At 44.8% G+C, this 26,872-nt stretch overlaps 1 protein-coding gene across 1 annotated transcript in view; it reads left to right on the forward strand.

Annotated features, from left to right (window-relative positions):
- Positions 1–26,872, forward strand: part of TRPM1 (transient receptor potential cation channel subfamily M member 1) — a 694,024-nt gene that overhangs the window by 428,549 nt on the left and 238,603 nt on the right. Inside the window, exon 13 of the mRNA XM_078684915.1 lies at positions 5,319–5,369. Coding sequence (XP_078541041.1) covers positions 5,319–5,369 — 51 coding nt within the window. The remainder of the gene's footprint in view (positions 1–5,318; positions 5,370–26,872) is intronic.

Genomic DNA, 26,872 nt, shown 5'->3' on the forward strand with positions numbered 1-26,872 from the left:
GGGATAAAGACAGAATCTCATAGGGCTTTCTGAGTGCAATTATAATCCGGACTAATGGTGATCAAAATTATGGATTGGATTGCGGCCCAGAGTAATTACCAGTGACTGAGGTTCACTGAGCAATCCACTAATCACTTGTTTGTTTTCCTGCGCCTATACCATTTGTTGATGAAAGTAGACCACATGAGGATACCAGTAAACCCATCTGAGAACTGAGTGATTAGTATGTATCGCAAACAACGTCTCAACAGGTAGTATTTAAAGACAGTTTTGTAAGGCATGCACATTAATTGCAAAAGGAGGAGACAGGGAGGCATTAATGGTGGTAGCAACAAATGCAAAGAGTGGTCTGTAGTTAAACAAATTAGAGCGAAAACAATGACGACACTCTTTTACATTGAATGTACGTGTAACCTGTACATTCTGGTGCACATTTGTGCTTGTGAAAAACAAGGTGAACGGTGCAAGTGACAAGTGAGAAGGTCAGAAAAAAGGAGGAGGAAGGCAAAAAAGTATTGGGTGACCGTTCAGAGAGGGTCATTTTCCACAATGAATGGTTACAAGTGACTGCCAAAAAGACCTCTAAAGATAAACAGAAACGTATATAACATACTACCACCATTTATATGTACAGCACACAGTTTAAAGTACATGAACAGGTGAAAGAAAGTGGGTTATTTTTTAAGTTACGGTTGGTCCCTGTTAGGAATAATACCACTTGTCAGAGTGAACCCCAAGTTCTCTAAATTAACCTGCACTCATCAATGTGTAAAGTATTTATGCAGTACTAAAATAGTAGTAAAGTCAAAATTAAATGTGGCCTAACGGCTAGGGCGGTTGATGACCTCGCAGCTGGGGAACCAGGTTCAAGTCTCGGCAGGGTCGCTCGACATTCTGTGATTCTCAGCAAATCACTTAATCTCCCCGTGCCTAACAAAAAAATGAATGTGTCCCTCTGCAACTGGTGCTGATGTAAAGCGTTCTGATACCTTCCGGTCTAGTTTGCGCTATATAAAACGTCACACACAAAAAAAACAATGAAAATCCCGAATAAGAAAATGGAGTAAACTTTAGTGAACAAAATGACGTAAAAATGACAAAATCCATAATGAAAACCAAAGATATGAATTTTTTAAGTATTAGGCAAAAATAGCACCAACAAGCACTAAGCACCAATGATAGCCTATGGAAGCGGTAGACTAAGACCTAGGCTTGGTTTCAAGCTGACTGCCATGGAGTATTGGCTGGATTATGCGAACTCTCTGTACCTAGGGGCAAACAAGGCAGAAATACATAGGTTACAGAGAGTACAGAACGCAAGAGCTGCGGCGTTCTGTACTCTCTGTAACCTATGTATGCCTTGCTGGCCACATTTTTGTCCTGAGTACAAGCGGGAGCAGGTCTAGGCCTCTCAGGTTACCACCAGAAGAACCTATCCTTCCACAGGTACAGAAAGTGTACTGAAGAGGGTGCCCTGAAATGCCACATGTATAGTTGGCACTAGCTAGTTAGTGGGGATGACTCCAGTCTCCTCCCTAACAAATGGGGTAAAAGTACCCGGGGGCAACCTTACCCACTTTTGCAGCAGTTTTTAATTACCCTACTGTAACCAATCCCACAGTGCAGATTGCTCCTAAAATTCAAGATAGATACGCTTTTCTACCCTTGTGCAGAGACTGTGTTCCCACCCAGAGGTGTGGCTAAGGAAATAAGCAGTCCGCTTCTCGGTGGTCACTCAAACTACTGCTGGGACTAACTCCCTTCCCACTGGGTTCAGTGCCATCCTGTCTGGGAAGGCAAAGGGTTTTCCAGGTCTCACCTTATATTTACTTGTGAAAGAACAGGGCCCTTACCAAGTTAATGAAGTTCCTGGGTCCATCCTAACTGGTCTTCTTGCAAGAGAAGGGGAAGAAAAAACATCCGCACACTCAGGCTATTGTTCCTGTTCCGGAAGGAATATCACATCACATATGACCAAGCACTGGCATACTAGCTGTCAGGTCAAGCACTGGCATGCCAGTTAATTAGCCCACTGGAGGTTCAGGTGAAGCTGCTGTTCCCAAATACTTAGCTAACGTTGTTGGCCATCAATAGGTAGAGATTAAAGATTATAATCTGTCATTGACATATTCTAGGATCCGGCCACAACCGTGCTACTGAAAATAGCTACCTTATTGGCAACTTTAATTTCTTACATATTCCACCTTCACTTTTAACTAACAGGCACCCTACCTTGTAGGCGACAAAATGTACTTAGGGGTGACTTATTATTAGTATTTTAAAGCAAGTTGTCCCAAAGGGTTACTTTGACAGGATTGACAGCAGGTGTTTAGCCTACTGCAGTCAGGCTACGCAGTGTAGGCCTGACACCATGTTTTACAGGATAACCCAATGGATGGCCCCGTTGGTGCTGCTGTCCACAGGTGGCATTGAACTTCTAAGCGTATAGGCAAAATGAATGTTAATTGGGCTAAGCAAAATTAACTATGCCTAACAGGGCACAGGGACTATAGTGTTGTCTATCAAGGGTAATAGTGCATAGAGGTCTAAACAAAGGTCCCAAAAAAGGAAAATTCCGAGGTGACCATACAGAAAAGGCAGATTTCCTATGATAAAAAAGGACATTGATATCACAAATGTGTGCCTTGTGCAACACATTCAGGCGTGGGATCATTTTGTAAATTACACAAACAGATGTTGATTATGGCTAACTGTAGACACAGAATACACATATGCATGGTTAACATTAACCACATTCTATCTCTCAGGATTGTAGCACATCGACCTGAGTGGGTTTATATTCAGCAATGACAATGCACGTCCTGCAGAACATGTTTGTAGGGGCAGAATTTAAATCTTGATTCCTGCTGCCTTGGCAGCGCTGTCAAGAAGTAGTAGGATTGTATTGTCTGTGTATGACAGCCCTGGTGAGAAACGTTTGTACTGCCCAAAACAAATTAATATACCTACTGAAATTCTAAAAAAGACTTTTGGGTGCTCTAATGAGAGTTCTTAACCATAGTTGCAATATTCATAAATGTGTGGGTACCGCCTTTAGAAGTAAATTACTGAAACTGGCCATGAAAAATATAGCAGCCCTGAGGTTTCATCCAATACAAATGTGGGAGCATTGGTCCTAAACATTGGTACTGTCCTTGAAAAGTACACTGCTCTCACAAGAAGAAAAGGTTGGGCACGGGTGTCCATGTCCTGTGCTATTATCTTGAAAAAGGGAGTTGTGTCAACGCATATAATAAACCACTGCATACCACTGGTATGTAGCGAAATATGCAGTTCCACAAGTTGGTGTCAATGTTGGCAGGTAATCAGGACCTGAGACTGACGTATTCAAGTGATTTATTCTTGCCTTGGTAATCCTGCCATCGTTTGGTGATAGGCATTGATCTACGTGTAACATGTAACATGTAACATGCACCTCTCCCTTCATTAGTATGACTAACATGACGTGAATGGGATCTGGTGAACAGCAATAAAATGCTGGACAAGATTTGTTTTTTTTAATTTTGATTGTTGTGAGTGTACGCTAGCATTTGCGAGAACTACATTTGAAGGCCTATTGGTCATTGGGTCCTCCCATGTGTTAATAGTTTCACTGTGCTACTTATTGCAGGCACCGTTGCACAATAATGAATGTTTCAAGGTGTTCCCTATTGCCGGCTCTGTTGCACATTGATGGACTTTTCAAAGTGTTCCTTATAACAGGCACTGGTGCACTTTGATGGACGTTTCAAAGTGTTCCTTATTGCAGGCACTGTTGCATATTGATGGACGTTTCAAGGTGATCCTTATAACAGGCACTGGTGCACTCTGATGGACGTTTCAAAGTGTTCCTTATTGCAGGCACTGTTGCATATTGATGGACGTTTCAAGGTGATCCTTATAACAGGCACTGATGCACATTGATGGACGTTTCAAAGTGTTCCTTATTGCAGGCGCTGTTGCATATTGATGGACGTAATGTAATGTAATGTATGTATACTTGTAAAGCGCACTGTTACCTCGTTACGTGGTGTCCTGGCGCTGTATACCGCTGGGGAACCCGTCCTGGCTTTCCCTGTGAGAGGGAACCCCAAGGTGAAGCCAGGCATCCCCAGCGTTGCTGGGGCCGTTGTGGAGATTAAGCAAGCTATTGCCCAGAGTTGCAGAGTGGGACCCATGGTTAGCGTAGGCACCTAAGCGAGAAATTATCGAGTCCGTGGACATTGACCCAAGACCCTGCCGCGTCGGGAATTGAACCCTGGTCCCGGGCCGACCTCTGCTTCAGGGTCTGCCGCTTCTAACCGGTGAGCCACACTTCTCCACGTTTCAAAGTGTTCCTTATAACAGGCACCTGTGCACACTGTTGGACGTTTCAAAGTGTTCCTTATAACAGGCACTGGTGCACATTGATGGACGTTTCAAAGTTTTCCATATTGCAGGCACTGGTGCACATTGATGGACGTTTCAGTGTGTTCGTTATTGCAGGCACTGGTGCACATTGATGGACGTTTCAAAGTGTTCCTTAAAACAGGCACTGGTGCACATTGATGGAAAATGTGATTATAATCTACTGTTTTATTGGTTTTGAGTTGTCATGTGCTTTTGAGTCGTTTTCACTCTGAAATATGTTATTGGGGGTCCATGATTGAAATCATTTACAATCTGCTCTTAAGTATTCAGGTCTGTTTTGATGTGGCCCTTCTGTCTTGTGCATGGTTTTCTCACATGTAGTTTCACTGCATGTTAACTTTCCTCAATCTTTGTTCTAATGTCACATTCACACGTTTTTACAAATCTATATTGCTTCCAAGAAATGCAGTTCACAGCTATCATCTTTCTAAACGTATACATAAGAAATTATATATTAAGAGCGATATTAGCTGTCCATTAGTGGACCCGACAGGACAGTAGCGGGTAAGAGTCCATTGGATGCATTAGTGGATAATTGTAAGGCATGTCACTCATATTCCACAAGCCTTCATAAGGCACGGATACATCTGAATATTCAAGGGAGACCCTGAAGAGTCAATTTGCATTGCGTTGGAGAGTAATACTTTTTTCCAAGTCAGTTTAATTTAATACGAGTGAAAATAGGAAGCAATGGTAAATGAGAACATCATGTTTGAGGCCTAACATTACACATAGCAGTGGTCAAAATTCAGAGAGATTCTGAAAGGAAATGGCCGAGGGGTACACAAGGGGCAGTTTTGATTTCTTACATGAGTTATTTACGTATATGAAGCACAATGAATAATAATGGAAGTGTAAGCTGCTTGGTAAATATGTATATGATCAATACATTTTGATTTTTCTTTCAGAGATTGGGGCCTCCTAATACACTGCACATCCTCGTCAGGGACGTGAAAAAGGTAAGTTGTCATATTCCATTATCTCTTAGCACACACATGAACGCTAATATACTACATATGATGATGATTTACTTCAAAAGCAGGAGGCACTATGGTCCGACTCGAAACAACACTATTTTTTTTATTTTTATTTAAAAGAGTTTTATATAGTGCTGGCTAGACCCAAAGGTATCAGAGCGCTTTACATGAGAATCAACAATGTAACAGAACAAGTTCAACAATTTACACAATGCATCAAAAAATAAGCTATACAATTAGGAGGGGAGAAAAAGGAGAGAGAGAAGTAGTGGAGGGGACAGGGGAGGTGAGAAAGGGAGGATAAGGGAAGAGACAATAAGGAGAGACGAAAAGAAGTCTGCCTAAAGACCGACTGGGAAGGTGACGACCAAGGAGGGAATCCACTGCCCAACACCTCTATAGCTAAACCAGGTAGCTCCATCGGGTGTCAGAAAAAATAGTTCAGTCTCAATGCATTGAGAGAGGGGAGAAGGAGAGACATAAAATAGAGGGAGGATGCGGGAGGAGAGGACAGGAGAGACGAAAGGAAGTGGAACAATGTGGTTCAACAATATAACAGAAAAAGATCAACAATTACACATTACATCAAACAATCAGCAATACATTGGGAAAGGAGAGAAAGGAGAGAGAAAAGTAGTGGGGGGTAGGGGAGGTGAGAAAGTGATGATAAGTGATGAAAGTGATGAAAGTGATGATGTCCCCTTGTTACACTGCTGTAACAAGGGGACTGGAAGCAGCAAACTCTCTGTCACCATTGTACAATGTCTTTTACCCAAAGTGGAAAGTGCCATCTTGAGTCGCCTGCTTTCTGTGCACAGCAATTTACCTTTGTAAGTTCATTTCAGAAGGCTGTTTTGTTTGGGACACATAATATAGACAGCGCTTCTGAAAGCAAAACAATTAACAAGTCCGCGCTTATGTTCAAATAACACAAAAAGGAGTAAATCTCGATCCATTTATGTCCAACATTGAATAACATTTGAGTTCAATCACAACAATTCTGCTCAGATTTAGGTGGTTCAAAAAAGCTATTGGAAAAACAATGCCACAAGCATTGTCTATGCTGATAGGTCTGGCTATTAATTAAAAGTGTCTCTTCAGTCACTGATGGCTTTAGGCGCTCAATACGTCATCATGCTTGCACTCTGTCACTCATTCTTGAACTGAATCATCCATTCATCCACCAATTCTTACTCATTCCACTTAAGCATTCATAATAAAGTAGACACACATTCGACATGGATAAGGAATATAAACTCAAAGAATAAGAGTAGTAAGAAGAAAACTTACATTTGGGTGCATGTGCTTGCAATACAAAAATAAAATTAAACATAGAAGCGCGAAACTATCTTGTAATGGTATTGTATTAGGTGTATCATTGTGTAAAAAAATGTGTTGGCCATCTTGGGGCTGTAAATCAAAAATGCCCTATGCACAATACCATTCCAAGGCAGTCACTCAGTAAACATCACACTGGGCATCCATCATCGAATGCTAAAGTGCATGGTCTGTCACTATTATACTAGGCTAATGTGAACACATAGTGCCTCTAAACATGGTGGCCATTTTGGAGTGTTAAAAAAATTATGCACTATAGTCAGTAGTACTCCTAGATGGCCTGGCAGTTCAGAAATAGTGGTCGACCAGGATGCAGCACATTGCATATCAAATGAGTACATACTAGCAGCCCAGTAGGACTGACTGACAAGCTGCAGGCACATATAAAAAAGAGAATAAAACAAACAATAGGGAGGATCTATCAAATGAAAAACGAAATAACTGGCCCTTAGCCTAGATGATGAAGCAGACTCATTATCAGGCAGATGTGCACGTGATCTTACCATATTCCATTACTCACAGGGCAATAAAACCAATGGCAAAAATGTGCTAAACGAATGCCCTAAGTAATATGCTGTCATGGGAAGAAGTATATGAGATTGACACTCACAGGAAACGTCATGCCCGAAGACTCTCTGAAAATGAATATGTATGTTTTTGTGTTTTTTACAAGGGCCTGGTAGACACTAATCAATTTGGGAAAGTCTATCAAGGACTGTGACAGTTCTAATAGTCTACCCAAAAGGGCGTAGCCTGGATGTACCCAACATCTAAACCTGCACGCTCTAAGTTAATATGTGAGAATCCTTGTAATAACATACTAGTCTGCAGCCTTCAGCACAGTCTAATAATAATTCAGCCTTAAAGGTCTATTTGCGTTAATATATACATTTCTCAATACGCATGGCAGGCCTACTGCTTTTGTTGTAACTTTTCATCATAAGCCAGTTAGGTCTATGGTCTCTGACAAAACTTTTTCAAGATCAACCAATCAAGCTTAAATCCACCTTTAAAGGCCTACTAGCTTTCACATATTCATTTTTCAATAACTAGGTCAGGCCTATCGCCTTTGTTGTAACCTTTTGTAATAAGCAGTGTAGACTGTATCCTGAATCAGTGGCTTGACACCATAACCAAATCAGTCTTGCTGTTTTGAGCACAGTCTTTCACATGACACCAAAATATACAATAAGGGCACAAACATTCTGTCCAATCAAATTATATATATACTGCAGGGAATTGACATTTGGGTGGAGCCAAATTCCCTCAATCAGTAGTCCAAAAATTACAAATAAGTACAAAATGATAGTCATGCAAATAATATACTACCCTTCCTAAAAAGGCATAACAAGGATTCTCAAAGTGCAAATCTTCTACTCTTAGGCATTGTCTCAGAGAGTAACTAACCACTACTATGGCTACTTTAGTAATTTGTAAGATTCCCTGTAACAATACACCTCTCTACAAGCTTTAACAGAGTGTAAGGACAATTCACCCTTAAAGGCCTGGTGGCTTTTGTGTATGATTTTTACAATAAATAGGGCAGGCCTACTGCCTTTGTTGTAACATTTCACTATATTAACTCCACCTGATACATCACAACACCTCCTGTTCAAGATCTGCATCACAGCCAACTTCTTATTGTGTGTATCCTAGTATATGGTCCACCAGGACCCCACACCAATTTGTCCAGTGATATCACAGACTTCATCATCCCTGCATCAATTCCAGCACCTTCATCCTCTTTGGAGATCATAACTTTGACCTAGAAGGCTACACCAACCCAAACTCTACGGCCCTTTTAGAAAACCTAGGAAACCTCGACCTCACCCAGCACGTTACAGAACCCACCCACACCACCCGACACCTATTGGACCTGATTTTCTCCTCAATCAGTAACATCACAGTTGACAAGCCAGCACCATTGCCTGGACAGACCACACCCTTGTCAGTTTCAGCATACCCACTGGAACTTACTGCAAGAGAAGGAAAAACATCACAGAAGAGGAGTAGGATCCTGCCCTCTTCTGTGTAGCACTTGCCGAAAGCCATCAAGAACCTCAACAGCGATGATCTGCAGCGGAGTCCAAGATGGCGGAGTGAGGACTCTGCTTGCGGCGACTAGGAGCTCTCTCCCTCCTCTAGGTAGCTTCGGCTATGCTAATGGTTCACGGTTAACGGTTAATGGTTCTGTCTAGTCCCTTCTGACCTGATAGCTGGACCCAGCGAGAAGTAGCAAGCGGAGCGGAGCGGTGATGAATGGCAAAAATTGGCACGGAACGCAGGGAGCATAATACGGAGCATAGCAGCCGGGGGACTCACCCGCGCTGGCTGCCCGACGTGGCGGCATTGGATTTGGTGCTGAGCCCCGCTTTGGTCCGCTTTCCTGTTGCTTTCCTGTTGCCCTGAGCAGCGTCTCTGGTGTAGGAGAGAGAGCACCCTCGTTGGCGGCGTTCAGTAGTGTTGGTCGCGCAGCGCGGCACCGGCAGCGGCAGCCGGCTGCCGGCCGACTGCTTCAACTTCAGCGCTGCACGAGGAGAAAAAAGGAAAGGAAAAAAAAAAAAAAACCTTGGGAAACATCGCTGCTACTTTGTTTTGTTTCAGCTTCTTTTCGTCACTGCCGAAGGCTGAAGGCTGACGTATGCTGTGGCAAACTGCGAGGATTTGGAGAGCTGCGAGGGTCTGGCTCGTCCGCTCTAGGATCATTGTGTTTGGTCTGGCTAAAGCTAGGTTTCAGTCTACAGCTGTAACTACAGCTACTGAAGCCATGTCACCTAAACACCCCCCGCGAGCAACGCGAAATACAAAGAACTCAACAACAGCAGCAGCAGCGGCGGCGACTACTGTATCTATATCTGTTCCTTTGCCTTCGGTAGGAGAGGTAACGGCAGCCCCGACCCCGGACCCTGGAGTTCCAGCTCCAGCCCAACGGGCAGAAATGATTCCAGCTGCTAGTACGCAGGGGGGCGCGGAGAAAACGACAGCGAGTATGGAACTGAATGAAAGGGAAGCAGAAATAGCAATGCAAGCTCCATCAGCTCGTGGAGCAAAAGGTAATCCTGAAAAAATTGAAAAAACAGCTATTACCAAGGGAAGCGATAAGAAGATGGCAGGTAAGACGGTCCTGCATCCTCCTTTATTTAACTGTGGAACAATTCCAAAAAAAAGCAGTACAATGGTAAAAAAAAACACAGACACTAATGGAAGTGCTAAAGTCGGGACTAATGTAAAGGGGGTAGGAGGCTTACTTAATAAGACTGACAATAATGATAATCCCCCTTCCATGACCGAAGGCAATAAGATCCTTGATATAATAGAGACGGAAAGCCCCGAGATAACTATCGAGCTAGAAACGCCAACTGAGGTACTAAATACTGCTAAATCAACATTATTGGCAAGGATGGATACTACCGTAGGAAACGGCAAAAATGCAATGGAAGAGCTTAACTATCTTGCCACTGAACCCATGAGCAGTCACATGCCAGAACAAGTTCCGGAATCTATCGGGGATCACCCCTCTTCTGAGGATTGTGATTACGACACAGAGGAGGAATCAGACAATCCTATGATCAAGACCTTGAATAAATTACCTACACGGAAACGCAGAGGCAAGGCTAAGACGATCTACAAAAAAAAAGGTAGTACTTTGACTGATATGGTAGCAGGAGTAATACCCTTAAGCACAAGAAAAACTAACATGGACGAAAGCCCTTTAAGAAAGTGGATGGCGGCCAAAGGACTAGTTAAAAATATGACTCTAAGGCTTTCAGGGGGCAACCCCACAGACTTTGACAGTGGGATACAGCAGCCTCAGGAAAATGGGTTTCACCCAGTGACGCAAACCACGAATCATACCACTAATGAACTGGCTAACGAACAAATTATAGGGGGGAATGAAGCCCCGGCTGGTGCATCCTCATTGACTTTATTGGCCTCAGTAGCTACAGCGGACCCGGGCCCGGGCTTGGACCTCGAATCAAACCAAACAAATGTTGAAAGCAAGTTGGGTAATACCGACCACCCTCAGCTAGATGCCATCTTAAATCTCCTTGTGAATCAAAGGGCAGAATCGGAGGCACACTATCAGCTGCTAAAAAATGATATTATAAGACTTCAAACTTCAGTTACTGATATAGCCTCCATATTAAAGGGAGTCACACAGGAGATAACAGAACTACAACAGCGCACAGTACTAGTTGAAGAAAGAACGCAAAGGGTTGATGCCACCGTGGAGCGACATGATTCAGCACTAACCCAGCTACAGGGAAAAGTGGATGATCTGGAAAATCGTTTAAGAAGATCAAACCTTAAATTGTACGGTATTCCGGAAGGGGCTGAGGGGTCCGACCCTAGGGCCTTTTTGGTGAAACTGATGCCCCGAACATTTCCTGAACTCTCTGATTGGGACTGGGATTCCCAAATCCAACGAGCACACCGGCTTCCACTTGGTCAAAGTCGCCTCAACAGTAAATTTCCACGCCCGTTCTTGATCTACTTCGGCAACTTTTTGCTAAGACAAGCGGTATGGCAAAAAGCTAAACCCAACACTCCAGTAACTATTGATAACTTTACCATCTTTGCGCGCTCAGATTTAAGCAAAGCTACGATGGATAAGAGATGGGAAATGCGCAAACTAATTGATCCCATTAATAAACTGGGTGGCTTAGCATATCTGCAGGAACCAGCTCGACTCAAAGTGACCTTGAAAGGACATACAAAGTTCTTTTATGATGTACAGGAAGCGCAGGCATTCTTAACTAGTGCTAAGCGTTAATAAGAGTAAACAACTATAAAGTTGGGATGAAAGGAGGTAGCATATAACAACGGGGGGAAAGGGAAAAAAAAAAAATTTAAATAAATAAATAAATAAAAAAAAATAAAAAAAATATAGAGGGGAGCTTGAGCTAACACTATCAGCAAATGAAAAACCATTAAGGATGGAGGGGGGGGGCGGCCCTAGGTTTCTCGCCGCAAGAGCTGCCTTTTCAACGGCAGCAGTAGGTAAGGGGGGGGAAGGGGAGGGTAGGTCTTCGCAGGTTGGGGGGGTTGTGTGTGGGGAGGTCGGGTGGAGGAAGGGTTGGGGTAAAAGGGGTGGGGAAAAAAATATTTTCAACCTGGTTGAAAGATTTAAGAAGAAATTTAAGTTTGTAAAGTACTTTCTTTTATACGTTAGAGAGTATCAAATTATGCTGTTATTAAGCATTATTGTTTATTCTTATTATTTTAAAGATGCAAAGCATTAGATGTTTAGCATGGAATGTCTCAGGGCTAAACAACAAGCGCAAAAGACACCTAGTCGCTGAAGAATTACATTTATATAACCCCCAGTTAGTATTTCTGTCAGAAACTCATATTATAGATAGCGACAAGAAGTTACTGAATCAATTAGGCTTTGAGATGATAATATATTCGGCAGCTGGCTCACATGTCAGAGGGGTGGCCATATTAAAAGATAAAAGATTCAAGGTCGAGATAATTAAGACGCAATCTGACAAACGTGGGCGGTGGGCAATCACTCAATTATGTCATAACAATATGAAGCTTGTGGTCTGTGCTGTATATGGACCAAACAGAGAAGAACCAAGTATATATGAAGAATTAAATATAGCTTTATTAGACTGGGAAGGAGAAATTATAATAATGGGTGATTTCAACTGTATCATGAATTGTCAGACGGACACAACACGCCCCGGTAACTTTATTCGAAAGCCCAGAACCAGAACATCTATCTTAAACCTGTGCAAGCTACATAATGTTAGAGATGTTTGGAGTTCATTATATTCTAATGCCCCAGGATATACATACTATTCTGCTCCTCACAAGCTATGCTCACGTATAGATATGACTCTAGTATCAGATTCTTTGATGAGTTCTATCACAACAATGGTCATATACCCACGCATCACATCTGACCATAACCCCATTATGGTGGAACTAACTACCTTTCAAAAACGTAATCCTCCTAGAGCCTTTACGTTTCCAAGGAATTTAATATCGAACACGATTTTCACTTCACAACTGAAACAACATATTATAGAATTTTTGACTTTTAATAGAAATACTGCTTCCTGTTTAACTGTTTGGGACACATGCAAAGCTAGTATCAGAGGGTTTGTGCAGACGTATGTCCTAAAACAAAATCAAGAAAGACGTAAACATAACTTAACTTTAACATCGGACATTGTAGCAGAAGAGGCAAAACTAGTGGAGGCTTTAAGAGGAAATCTCTCAATTTTGGCTATCAACACCAATCTTAGCCGGTTAAAATGCAAGACAAAAGAAATTTTGATAAAAAAGAGAAGTGCACAGATCCATAAACATAAATTTGCTCAATATGAAGGGGGTGATAAAATTGGTAAAATTTTAGCATATAAGGTTGCAGAGGACAGAGCAGAATCTACAATATCACAAATTATAGGAGTCGACAATAAGAGAGATAATCAGACAGACAAAATAATACAACAGTTTGCTAAATATTACGAAATTTTATATACCCCAGAAAACACTCCCAATGGCGAAACAATCGATAACTACTTAAAAGAGAACTTAACGAAAAAAATAACAACTTGTGAAGCAGAAAATTTGGCTTCAGAAATAACTAGAGAAGAACTAAGAGAAGCTATAAAATCATTACCATCAGGCAAAGCTACTGGGGAAGACACTATCCCTCTGGAATTGTATCAATCATGTATGGAAGAGCTAACACCCCTCCTCTTAGAAGTAATCAATTATATAAGTAGAACAGGGTCCGCTCCGCGCTCTTGGAATAAGGCGAAAATTATTTTTTTTCACAAAAAAGGTAAACCCAAAGAGGAGATGGGCTCATACAGACCTATATCTTTAATTAATGCTGATGCTAAAATATTCGCAAAATGCCTAGCAAGAAGATTAGCACCGCTATTGCCTAAAATAGTAAGTTCACAACAACACAGATTTGTGACGGGGAGGGACACATCAGCTCACGTAAACACGGCAATAACAGCTTTTGACATAGCAGAAGTAGAGTCCACTCCCTTAGCAATGATAATGCTTGACGCTGAAAAAGCATTCGATCGGGTCGGGTGGGATTATTTATGGCACACATTGGGATATATGGGGTTTGGCGGAAATTTTCTAAACGGGATCCAGGCACTTTATGATAACCCATCCGCATATATCAGTTATTGCGGTCTCACGTCAAATTACTTTACAATCCGGAGAGGCACACGCCAAGGGTGCCCCTTATCTCCCTTATTATTTGCCTTATCATTAGAACCATTTTTAAAGGCATTGGATAATCAACCAGAAATAATACCCTTTAAAACTAATAGGCAGAGCTTAAAATTAACTGCTTACGCGGATGATATAGCCATTTATTCTACTGAGATTATTGATCCTCTGAAAGCAATCAATCTAGAAGCATCCAAATTCGGCAATGTATCTGGCTACAAATTAAACACTCATAAAACTCAAGTAGTAGCTAACTTTGCTCCCTCTCAAATAATGCCCGAAGTTTGTAAGACTGCGACATATTTAGGCGTACAAATTACCTCAAATGTCAGAGAGATAAATAAGATCAATTATAACAAACTAATGAAAACCACTACCTCGAATCTAAAAAAATGGCACCGACTTCCACTGAATTTAATCGGCAGAATAAATCTAATAAAAATGAAAATCATACCCAAATATCTATATCTATTTAGATCAATTCCTTTGGCACAAGATAGGCTTTTTTTCAAGCAATTAGACAGCGCTTTCTGTAACTTTATATGGGGTTATAAGAGAGCTAGGAGATCGCTAAAGATGTTAAAAAATCAAACAGGATCGGGCGGTCTCAATTTTCCTGATCTAAAACATTACTTTTGGGCCTCATTTATAAGGCGTATTAGATCCTTATTAGACCCAGAGAATCTGCTTTTTTACCATTATTTACTTTTAAAAGAAAATTCCAAACAGTTTTTACTTCGCATTACAGACCCGAATTTCTACAAAAGGGTGAAATTTAAGACTGCACGGGATCTAGTAAGGATTTGGAAAGATATACTAACCCACTGTAAAAGTAACATATACCACACCCAACTAATTTTATGGGATAATCCTGGACTACCTAACATATTTAGTGATGGGGATGCCAGAAGATGGCAATCGAAAGGAATCAAGGTATTAGGGGACTTATATACATCCCAAGGCATAATGGATTTTCGCACCTTAAAACAAATATATGGACTACTCAACACATATGAGTTTAAATATAGGCAAATATACGATTTTCTAGTGCGGAAGAACGGAATCAAAGTCTTATCGAGTGGGGGTATCTGGGATATCCTAAACTCGAAAAAGGAGAAATCAATAATTAGCTTAGCATATAAGATATTGACAGACTTAAGAACGAATGATAACGAAATAATAGCTAATAAATGGAAGGTAAAACTGGGAATCAATATAACAGGAACACAAATAACCAACTCGTACACTAATATCCATCACAATGTAAGATCCTCTAGCCTACGCCTACAACAATACAGAACCATATATATGCTATACTATACGCCAGAAAAGATCTCTAAATGGGCTTCAAATAACAATCTGGGAGAAAAAACCAAGTGTCCAAAATGTGACCAATATGCAGCAGACCTAATACATATGTTGTTTACATGTCCAAAACTTGGGGAGTTCTGGGAAGAAGTGGGAAAAATCTTAGCTATAAAGAATGTTACCAGCACACCAATTACAGCTCCTATGGTAATATTAGGTATGTACACTACAATTCAACCACATTCTGTGCTATTATCTATTTTATTATCTTGTGCTAAATTGACTTTAGCTAGAGCTTGGGTCAGCCCTAACCCACCTAACGCTTTGGAATGGTGGCATTTGGTTAACGAAATCAACATCATGGAACGTACGTTGGCAGAACTTAGAGGTGTCAGATCGCTGCAGAAATATGAGAAAATATGTGGGAAACTAGAATTGAACTGAATTGACATTAAGTTTTGATTTATGTACATTAATGTTATTTTATAAAATAAGAGTAGATCATGTATGTATATGACGAACTAGTTTAATTTGATTTGAAGTTATATCTGAATGTACTTGTAACTTTATACCAGGTGAAAATAATAAAAAAAATATAAAAAGGAAAAAAAAAAAGAACCTCAACAGCTGGATCACCGCATTCACAGACACCCTGGCTCCTCTCACGCACATCTCAATGGCAAGAACCCACACACAGGAACTCAGGCTGTCAAAACACCACTGCAAGCAACTGGAGCACAAATAGAGAACAGATCATACACCACAGATAAACACATCTTCAAATCAGCCCCAGGACATTACCATCAGGAGATACAGAACACTAAAGGGACAGTTCTTGCAGATTAAATTGACAATGCCACTAAAACAGCAAGGAAATCTTTGTCATCAGCAAAGATATCAATATGTCTCCTTCCACCTCCTGCAACATCACACCCTCACAATACTTTTGCAACAAGCTGCTCTCAGAATTCTTCTGTAATAAAATCACCTCCATATGCAGCAACTTCATCCCTCAACCAGACCACATCACCGTCTCAACTCAACTTCACCGAATAATAAACCCTGACCTTGTGGATTTCGATGGTGGTTACCGCTGACCTCATGGCCTGCGGGCACCACCATCGAAATCGTACTGCCATACATACCATTCACTCTGGTGGTCCATCTGATACTTGCCCTCCCCCCCCCTTCACCAAGGGACTCCTATGGATCAGTGAAGTAATAACACCCATTCCAATGCCTGCATCAACTCAGACTCATTCCGGGACACATGTAAACATGGTACCATCATGCCTCTGTTCAGAAAACCAGCTGCTGACCTATTTGTGCTCTTCAACTACCGACCCATCTCCCTCCTACAATCCATGTCAAAAGGTCTTAGAGAACCTTATCAACTGACACCTCACCAACCACTTCATCAGCTACCAGCTCCTTAACACGATGGAGTCCAGATTCAGGCCCAACCACAGTACAGAAACAACACTCATCACCACTGCAGATAATATCCCCATGATCTTTGACAGAGGAGAAATGGCAGCTATAATTCTCCTCGACCTCTCTACAGCATTTGACACAGTCTCACATACCACCCTCATCAGGTGCCTGCACAAGATCCTGGCAACCTGACATCATGCTCCTCGGAACCCAGAAAACTCATCTGAGGGGTGCAACAAGGTTCATTGCTCAGTTGTACCCTCTTCAAAGCATATATGATCCCTCTGGCCAAAGTCATTCGCACAAACAACATAAGCACTCTGTCCTACGCTGACAGCATACAACTCATGTTCTCCTTCTCAGACAAGCCCCCTAAAACAACAAACACATTCAGCGCCTGAATAACTGAAGTCACTAATTGGATGAATGCTAACAGTCTCAAGCTCAACACTAAAAAGACAGAAGTTATAATCTTCTGCTAGAACACCTCATCTTGGAACTTCAACTGGTGGCCGTCCGAATTTGGACCCACACACACTCCCAGAACCAATGCCAGGAACCTCTGATTATCAACAAGCACAAACTGGACATGACCGCACTAGTCAACGCTATCCCTTCATTCTGTTTCCACACCCTGAATATGGTGAGGAAGCTCTTCATTTGACTTCCAAGCAACACTAGAAAACTGTCACTCACGTTATAGTCACCAGTAAGTTGGGATATGAGAACACCTTATACGTCAGGATCATCAAGCAACTCACTAGAAGATTGCAAACCATCCAGAACTCTGCTGCCAGACTCGTCCTCAACCTCCCACACAGAACTCAAATCAAACCCTACCTCAAGGAGCTCCACTGTCTCCTGATACACAAACACACTCATCTCAAACTCCTTACACACACACTTTCAAGGCACTGCACAATTTAGGCCCCACCTACCTGAAACGTTGCATCTCCACAGCACAGGATTCCAGTTTGCATTCATCCAATGCATACACAGAACCAGATCAGGAGGACAGGCATTCTCTTACAGTGCTCCTAATAATAATAATAATAATAATAATAATAATAATAATAATAATAAAGTTTAGAACGGCCTTCCACTCCACATCAGAGCCTCCTCCTCTCTTCTTGAATCTCCAAAGAAGCTGATGAACTGGTGTTAGAATTAACCAGCCTACCATAGGCAAGGCTAAACACACACACAATGGCAGCACCAAGATGCCCTGACAGGTGATAGTGCACTTTTCATATTAAAATGCTAATACCCATATCAGGACAATACTCTTGCTCAATGGCTGGTAACCATAACCAACTCAGTTCTGCTCTGTTGAGCATAAGCTTTCCCACAAGGTGAAATAAAAAGTGCATTACATTTGAGAATACATATGTCAGGCCTTCTACCTTTGTCAGAACTATTCATAATAAACAGATTAATACACTTTTAGTAGTACAAGCACACAACTTCTGCTCACTCAGCATTTGGACTTGGGAGAATCAACATGTTGGCTGGATCAAAGCCCCTCTCTCAGTAATCATAACGTTGCAAATATGTACAAAATTATAGTTGCAACATTCCACCTTTTCTTAAATGACCTACCAAATATTCTCATTGTGCAAATCTTCTACCTCAGGTAATTGTCTTGGGGGAAGACAAACCCCAAAATGTTTGCCTACTGTGTGAATCTGCAAGATTTCCTGTAACAAAATACCTGCCTATAAGTTTTAATACAGTATAATGACAAATCCACCCTTAAAGGCCTAAAAGCTTTTACATTTCCTTTTTCATAATAATGCCTTTGTTATACCTTTTAATAATAAACAGATCAGGCCTCTAGCTTTGATCAATGGCTTTTCACTATAACCAACTCAGTCCAGCACTGTTGAGCATATGCGTCCCTACAAGAAAAAAAACGGCATTATAAGCACTCTTTTTCAGTGTAAACAATTAACTTCTGCCCAATCAAAATCTGTACTTATGAACCCAATATTGGGGCGGAGCGAGAGTCCCTGTCTGTAGAGTATATAGATATATATGTTCCGCTCCTTCGCACCGAAAAGGTGCACTCCCAAACAGGTGGCGTTACCGCGGCGGCGCTGCCGTGTCACTTATTCCGCTCACAGTAGCCGAAACGCGTTATGTTTTGCTGAAGATAACAAATAAAAACGGATGAATACAAGCCCCGTGAGTGCCAATCTCTTTTTGAAGGACGGATAGTGAGCGGAATATATATACATATATATATATATATATATATATCGTACAAGCAAATGTCCCAAGATGAGAGGAGCAACAGTGGCTGGTGCTAGCGGCAAGGTTCAGGACACCCTCGCAGACAATGTTTACAGCAAAGACTCTTCAAAGAAGACGCCGCACACTACCTCGATTGTTGATCTTTAGTTTATTTTCTGTAGGTTCCCCACCTACGCGTTTTCGACAAACAAACTGTCCCTGATCACGGTCACAAACCGAGGTAGTGTGCGGCGTCTTCTTTGAAGAGTATTTGCTGTAAACATATATATATATATATAAGGGACATTTTCTGCACTAAATAAAGGAAAAAGGAACTCTATTGGTCCGTGTCCGAGTGGTCCTTACCTTGGCTGGTTGCTATTCCGGAGCTAGGTGAGACGGCGGTGTGCAAGATATATATATATATATATATATATATAACAAACAAGGTTTCCCATTTAGAAGAGCCACAAACAGGTAGTTTTGGACCTGGGACCTCCATGTCACATAAGGTAGCTTGGCACTAAGTGGGCAGGCCTATCCCCAAAGAATATGTGCTAAGTTTGCGTCACACCCTTCAGTAACATAACGTCCATCCACTCAAAAATAAGGATGCTACACCAATGTTAGAAAAATACGGTTTACTTTATGAAAAGATTTCTCTGTTTCTCTGTGGTTACTTAGCAGTCTTTAGTTACAGCACGTAAATTAGCTTTGCATGAAAGAAATTGGCAACTAGACAGTTTTTTTTATAAAACAAAATCATTACTGGCATTTTCTGGGATTCCTTCTCCCTGAAAAGAGAATTCTCCATCACCTCCTGCACCCTTAAACAGATAAAACATGCATCATAAATTCCAGAAGCTAGCAAGCATAAATATCTCTTCATCCAGATTGGGTTATTCAATTAATTCTCTTAGTAGCAACCCAGCATGAGGTAGTTCAGTTTTCACATGTAAATAGCCTCAGTACGATACTTGCTCAGTTCCACTTATGGCACACCCAGTTAGATTCAGAAAAATGCCCAGGTACTGTCTCGAAGTTGTTCACTTTTTTCTGATAGGGACTTAGCTATACTTTTACCCCTACTTCACTTCCTTTCTTTCATTAAAATCACTGTCTAAAGTTTACCCCAGACTTGTTCACAGTCAACCTCAGCGCTCTACTCTTTACTCGGTTCCACGCTGGTAGCCGATGCTGACTCAGGCTCTCCCTCACGAAGCCCTGTCAGGCACTAGCAGCACCCGCTCAGGCTCGGCCACGCTACCACCCCTGCAATCTTACCAGGGGTTTCGCCTCGTCCCAGGTCCCACAGCTCTGCTTTCGCCACTCACCCCAGCGCTGTTGTACTGAGGAGCCCTCTGACCTGGCGCCGGCAACACGGAATGGTTGAGGAAGCCGGAATCTCCCCGCACTTTCTCCTTCCGAGTTGGAAGCCGTCACTGCCGCCCGGTGCACTCCTCGAAGATCTGCACCACTGGACCTGCGCAATACTCGACGTGGAGGCACTGCTCCCTGCGCTCTCACAAAGACGGCTGGGCCTGCGCAGTAATCGACGTAGAGTCACTGCTCCCGGCGCTCTCACGCAGGCGGCTCCTTCCTCGCTGTCTCCACACGCCGGCGGTTCCGCCTCCTTCGTCCGGCTTCCTCTGACGCTGCTCCGCCCCCTGTCAACACACAGAGGGTATCAGCGCCGACCAAGGCGCCTACGACCTCACCGGTTCCATGCGCAGTGAGACCTTGAAGAAGGGATCGGTTAGCTCCTCACAGCAAGGTGGGGGTGAGTTCAGCTCCGCAGTTTCTGGGTATGATCTGGCAGAGTTAGGGTTCCTCACCCTTCCAATAGCGACTCCACACACACAGTCGCCAGAGCCTTTGGAATACCCGAGGGTTGTTCAAGAGCTTTAGACGTGGACCCCCACGGCGGGGTTTGGTCAACACCAAAGGGGGACGGGTCAGTACAGGAGATCAGCTGGCCCACAGGTCAATCCTACTCCTAGTAAGCACTATCCTCCTCCTCAGAGTCGCCTCCCTCCTCACCAGTTCCACTCTGTGAACTCACTAGTCATCTCCAAAATGGCCGCCTTGTATTCCGCCTTATATAGGCTGTCCACAAGGAGTCCAGCAGGGTCCAGAAGGTTCTGGAATGTCCCTATTCTACCCTATGTGTCTTTCTCCTAAGGTGGCAGTTAATGTCCACCATTTTGTGAGTCTAGATAGTTTTTAGTCAGAAAAGGCACCTAGGCCTCATGATGAAGGACTATGTGGGCAAAGAGCATCTATCCCCCAGGTCAACTTCTCAAAAATCCAGTGGACATAAAAAAATAAAAAGGTTTTGAGGGGCAAAAAGGGGACAAAATAAATAATTAATAGGAGGGGCTACCCAAAAGCAGACAGGTCTAACACGCGTCCCCCCCAGCTGAAAGTGGGGAGAGCTACCCAACCCCTTGGGAGTCCTCATCACTAAGGCGGAAATACCTAGAGAGACCGTCTGCATTGGCGTGGTCCACTCCAGGCCGATGTTCCACCCGGAAGTCCATTCCCTGTAGGGAGATGGACCATCTCAATAACTTGGGATTTTCCTCCTTCATTTGCATCAGCCAACAAAGGGGTCGGTGGTCAGTCTGAACCAGGAAGTGCGAGCCAAACAGGTATGGCCGCAGCTTCTTCAGAGCCCAAACCGCCGCATAAGCTTCCCGCTCAATTGCACTCCACTTCTGTTCCCGGGGAAGCAGTCTCCTGGAAAGGAAGACTACAGGCTGATCCAGACCCTCTTCATTGAGTTGCGATAACACTGCCCCAATGCCATGCTCTGATGCGTCTGTCTGGACAATGAACTCCTTGGAGAAGTCTGGGGCCCTCAGGACCGGTGCTGCACACATTGCCTGTTTCAATTTCTCAAAGGCTTGCTGACAAGCCCCTGTCCAGACTACCCTTCGAGGTTGTTTCTTGGATGTGAGCTCTGTGAGGGGCGCTATAATAGTGCCATACCCCTTCACAAAGCGACGGTAGTAACCTGTGAGGCCCAGGAAAGCTCGGACCTCAGTCTGGGTCTTGGGGGGTTCCCAGGCCATGATTGCCTCAATCTTTGCCTGGAGGGGCTGCACTGTTCCCCTACCCACCAAGTGACCTAAGTACACAACCGACCCCTGCCCAATCTGACATTTGCTGGCCTTGATTGTCAAGCCATCCTGTTTCAGGGCTTGGAGAACAGCTTGCAAGTGACGCAAATGGTCCTCCCAACTGCTGCTGAAGACAGCAATGTCATCCAGGTAAGCAGCGGAGAAAGCCTCCATTCCGGTGAGGACCTGGTTCACCAGCCGCTGAAAAGTGGCAGGGGCGTTCTTGAGCCCAAAAGGCATCACGCAGAACTGGAAGTGTCCCTCAGGCGTGGAGAAAGCTGACCTTTCTTTTGCTCCATCTGTAAGGGAGATCTGCCAGTACCCTGAAGTGAGGTCAAAGGTACTCAGAGATTGGGCAGCTCCCAGCCGGTCAATTAATTCATCCGCCCTAGGGATCGTATGAGCATCAGTCTTGGTTACTGAGTTCAGTCCCCGGTAATCCACACAGAACCTCAGTTCTGGAGTGGTGCCCGGTGGGGCAGCTTTTGGTACTAAAACCACCGGACTGGACCAGGGGCTACTGGAAGGTTCAATAACTCCTAGCTCCAGCATCTTGGTAACCTCACCGTGGATGCTGGCCTTCATCTTGTCTGACAGCCGGTAGGTCTTTGACTTCACTGGTGGGCTGTCTCCTGTGTCCACATCATGGGTACACAGGTGGGTCCTTCCCGGGACAAGGGAGAACAATGAAGAGTACTGCTCCAATATCTGACGGCAGTCCTCCCGCTGTTCAGGAGTTAGGGATGGGGAGAGAATCACTCCCTCCACCGACCCATCCTTTTCCTGAGACGAAAACAAGTCCGGGAGAGGCTCGCTTTCCGCTTCCTCTCCTCCATCAGTCACCATCATCAAGATGACCTCGGGCCTCTCATGGTGGGGTTTGAGGCGATTAGCATGCAGCACCCGTAGGGGCTGTCGAGGGGTCTTAAGGTCCACCAGGTATGTGGCCTTACCATTCTACTCTAACACCTCAAAGGGGCCTGTCCAGAGATCCTGGAGGGCACTTAGCTCTCCAGGCTCCATCACCCACACTTTCTGGCCAGGCTCCAACTCCACCGGGTGAACGTTGTGGTCATACCACTCTTTCATAACTGCTTGGCTGGCTTCCAAGTTGTCAGAAGCTTGCTTCCACAACTTTGCCATTTGGCTCCGGAAGGCCAGCATGTAGCTCACCACATCCTGGGGAGGCTTCCTGGGAGACTTTTCCCATCCATCCTTCACCAGGCTGAGAGGTCCACGAACAGGGTGCCCATATAGAAGCTCAAAGGGGCTGAAGCCCACTCCCTTCTGCGGCACTTCCCTGTAGGAGAATAGCAAGCAGGGTAGGAGGACGTCCCATTTCCTCCGCAGGCTCTCAGGCAGACTTCTGATCATGCCTTTCAAGGTCTTGTTGAACCTTTTACCAGTCCATTTGACTGGGGGTGGTAGGGAGTGGTGAACCGGTAGGTCACTCCACACTCCTTCCACATTGCCCGCATGTATGCTGACATGAAGTTGGTCCCCCTGTCGGACACAACTTCCTTGGGGAAACCCACTCGGGTAAAGATCCCCATCAGGGCCCTAGCCACAACAGGTGCAGTGACAGTCCTCAGAGGAATTGCCTCTGGGTACCGCGTGGCGTGATCCACCAGAACCAGGATAAACCTGTGACCAGCTGTAGTTGGTGGATCCAATGGCCCCACAATGTCGATGCCCACCCTTTCAAAGGGGGTGCTAACGACAGGTAGTGGTTCCAGGGGAGCTTTCAGCTTCACCCCTGTCTTCCCACTGGCTTGACAGGATACACATGTCCGACAGTAGGTGTCAGACGCCACTTTCATCTGAGGCCAGTAAAAGTGGGGGCCAAGCCGGGCAAAGGTCTTGTCCTGACCTAAGTGTCCTGCCAAGGGTATTTCATGAGCCAATTCTAACAGAAAGGCTCGGTATCGTTGAGGGACTACCAAGGCCCTAGACAAACCGGGTAAAGGTACCTTGGGTTCACTGTAGAGGAGTCCGTCCTCCCAGTAAATGTGGTAGTGCCCTGCAACGTTCTCTGCTGCCTGGGCTTTGGCCTGTCGCCTTAGTCCCTCAAGGGTAGGGCACTCCTTCTGGCCCTTACAGAACTCCTCCCTGGTAGGCCCTCCCTCCACATGCCACTCAGCAGGGATGGGTAGGTCCTCCAGGGAGACTGTTTCCCCCTCCACGGACTCCTGGCTCACCACCGCAGGTGGCCGATCTGTCTCATGGGGCGTGGAAGCCGAAGCAGGCTTCTCCTGTCTTCAGGTCTGTCCCTTTTTGGCAGCGGGTTGGGCCATTGTTCCAGGCTCCAACCCAGGCGAACTCTCTCTCGGGGCAGTCGCAGACCTTTAGCTTGCACAGGCCCAGTCAGGTGTACCCAGCATCTCCGAATGAGTCCGGTATTCCACCTCCTTCCAGACATTGTGCTCCATGTCATTTCCCAGCAAACAATCGACTGGCACGGCAGGGCTTACGGCAACTCAAAGTGAACCTGCAACCCCTTCCCACTCAAATGGAACCTCGGCCACAGGATAGTAGCCCAATCTGCCGTCAGCCATCGCGGCGGGGTGGAGTACATGTGGAATCACCTGCTCTGGAGACACCAGTTGACTCCTTACCATAGTCATACTGGCTCCTGTGTCTCTCAGAGCCTCCCCTCTTTGGCCATTGATGGTGACCCATTGCCCATACTTTACAGTATTTGAGGGCACCTGGATCTTAGGAACCATCTCCCGATCTCCCAGGGACACTAAGGTGACACCCACCCACTGACCCCCCTTATCTAAGGGCAACTACTCCCCGAGCGCTACACTAGCTACTCCCGGGGCTTTTCCTCCGGTGGGAGGGGGTGGTCTCTTTGGGCACTTGACATCTCCCTTATAATGTCCAACACCACCACACTCAAAGCAGTGGACAGCTCTTGGCTGCTGGCTTTGGCCAGGATGAGGGTTTCTGGGCGGGTTAGCCCTAGGGGTGAATCCTGTTCCCTTTCCCTGGAAACTGTTTTGGGGACCTTTAGAGAACTCCCGCTTTTTATCTCCCCCCTCCTTCTTCTGAGGGGCGCCCTGTCCGGCCCTTTGGCAATCCCCTCCAGTCCCCTTTGAGGACACCCGGGTACTTGCCCAGATGTCCGCCTCCTCTGCAAGCTTCCGGGGGTTAGTCAGCTTGCTGTCCACCAGGTGTTGGCGCAGCTTGGGAAAACAATTCTCGAGTAGGTGCTCTTTGAGAAAAAGGTCATATAACCCCTCATAGTCCTTCACCTTGCTGCCCTGTATCCAGCCCTCCAAAGCCTTCCTTGCATAGTCCAGGAAATCTACCCAGTTTTGGGTGCTTAATTTGTGACTTCCCCTGAACGTTTGCCAGTACTTCTCTGGGGTCAGCCCAAACTTTTTAATCAGCGCCACTTTCATGGTGGGGTAGTGGGTCTGCTCATCCTGCTCTAGGGCCAATAGTGTATCCCGTCCAGTAGGAGGCATGTACTTGTATAGACCACCCCCCCAGTGTTTCTCCTGGATCCCATGGGCTCTTAAGGAGACCTCATAGCCAGCCAGCCGCTTGGCTATATCGTCCCCTTGGCTGTAGCTGGTAACTATCAGCCTGATTCATGAAGCGAAATAGCGCCCGCAATGGCTGCGAAAATGCAATTGCGGGTGCAAAACACGGAATCGGCATTCATGTACAAAATAGCGAATTCGCAAAAACAGAATAGCGATTTAAATAGCGATTACGCTATAATAGTCGCAGATTCCCGGTAGTCGCGCATTTGCGATACGGAAATAGCGACCAACCACGGAATCTGCGAAATGAATAGCGAAACGCAATATATTCTCAATCGGCATTCATGAAAAATATACAATAGCGGAAAACCCCAAAATCGCAATTTAGCGCGGCGCAAATTAAGGACAACTCAAAGCAGGTGGTAACCATAAAAGCCATGATTAACAAAAATTTGAAAAACAGTTGGCCAATCACCAACAGGTCCAGGCCTGACCAATCACACATAAGGACATTCAGCAGCAGCAGTAGGCGTTCCACAATGCCAGGAATGTACATGGTGGTGAGGCGGCGAAGGCTACAGCGAGCAGCACGGAGGAGACGCATGAGGCAGGAAAGGATTTACCGGCAGCGGGTCACCTTGCTGGGCCAAACCAGAGAACAGATATATGCCAAATACAGGCTGAATGGGGAAATGATCACCTGGCTGATACATGAACTTGACCCCCTCATGCAGCACCCAACAAGGCGGAACAATTCGGTGCCTACACATGTGCAGGTATTGTGCAGCCTGCACCTCCTGGCCTCCGGCAGTTTCCAGGGCATAGTAGCGGCTGCTGGGGGGATATCCCAGCCCACCATGTCACGCTGCCTCCACACTTTCGTTGACGCCATGCTCGCCCAGCTCCACCGCCACATCACATTTCCCACGAGCCAACAGGAATTGGACCTGACAAAACTTCAATTTTACAATGTAGCCCATTTTCCCCATGTCCTCGGCTGCATAGACTGTACCCACGTCGCCATCTGCCCACCAGCTGCCACGGAGTATATGTACCCCAACAGGAAGTCCTACCACTCCCTCAACATACAGATGGTCTGCAATGCCAAGACCATCATCACTGACATTGTCGCCCAGTACCCAGGGAGTACCCATGACTCCTTTATCTTCAGGCACAGCGGACTCCACACACGACTGCTCAGGGGAGAGTTTGGGGAAGGACACCTACTTGGTAAGTACACTTTGTCGACAATGTCACATTGCAATGAAGGCACTGCGCTGCACAGGCAATCAACATCTGCTCCTCTCATTCAGGTGACAGTGGCTATGCCCTACGGGAATACCTTCTG

Source organism: Lissotriton helveticus, chromosome 3_2, assembly GCF_964261635.1.
Source record: "Lissotriton helveticus chromosome 3_2, aLisHel1.1, whole genome shotgun sequence".
Classification (NCBI taxonomy): Eukaryota; Metazoa; Chordata; class Amphibia; order Caudata; family Salamandridae; genus Lissotriton; species Lissotriton helveticus.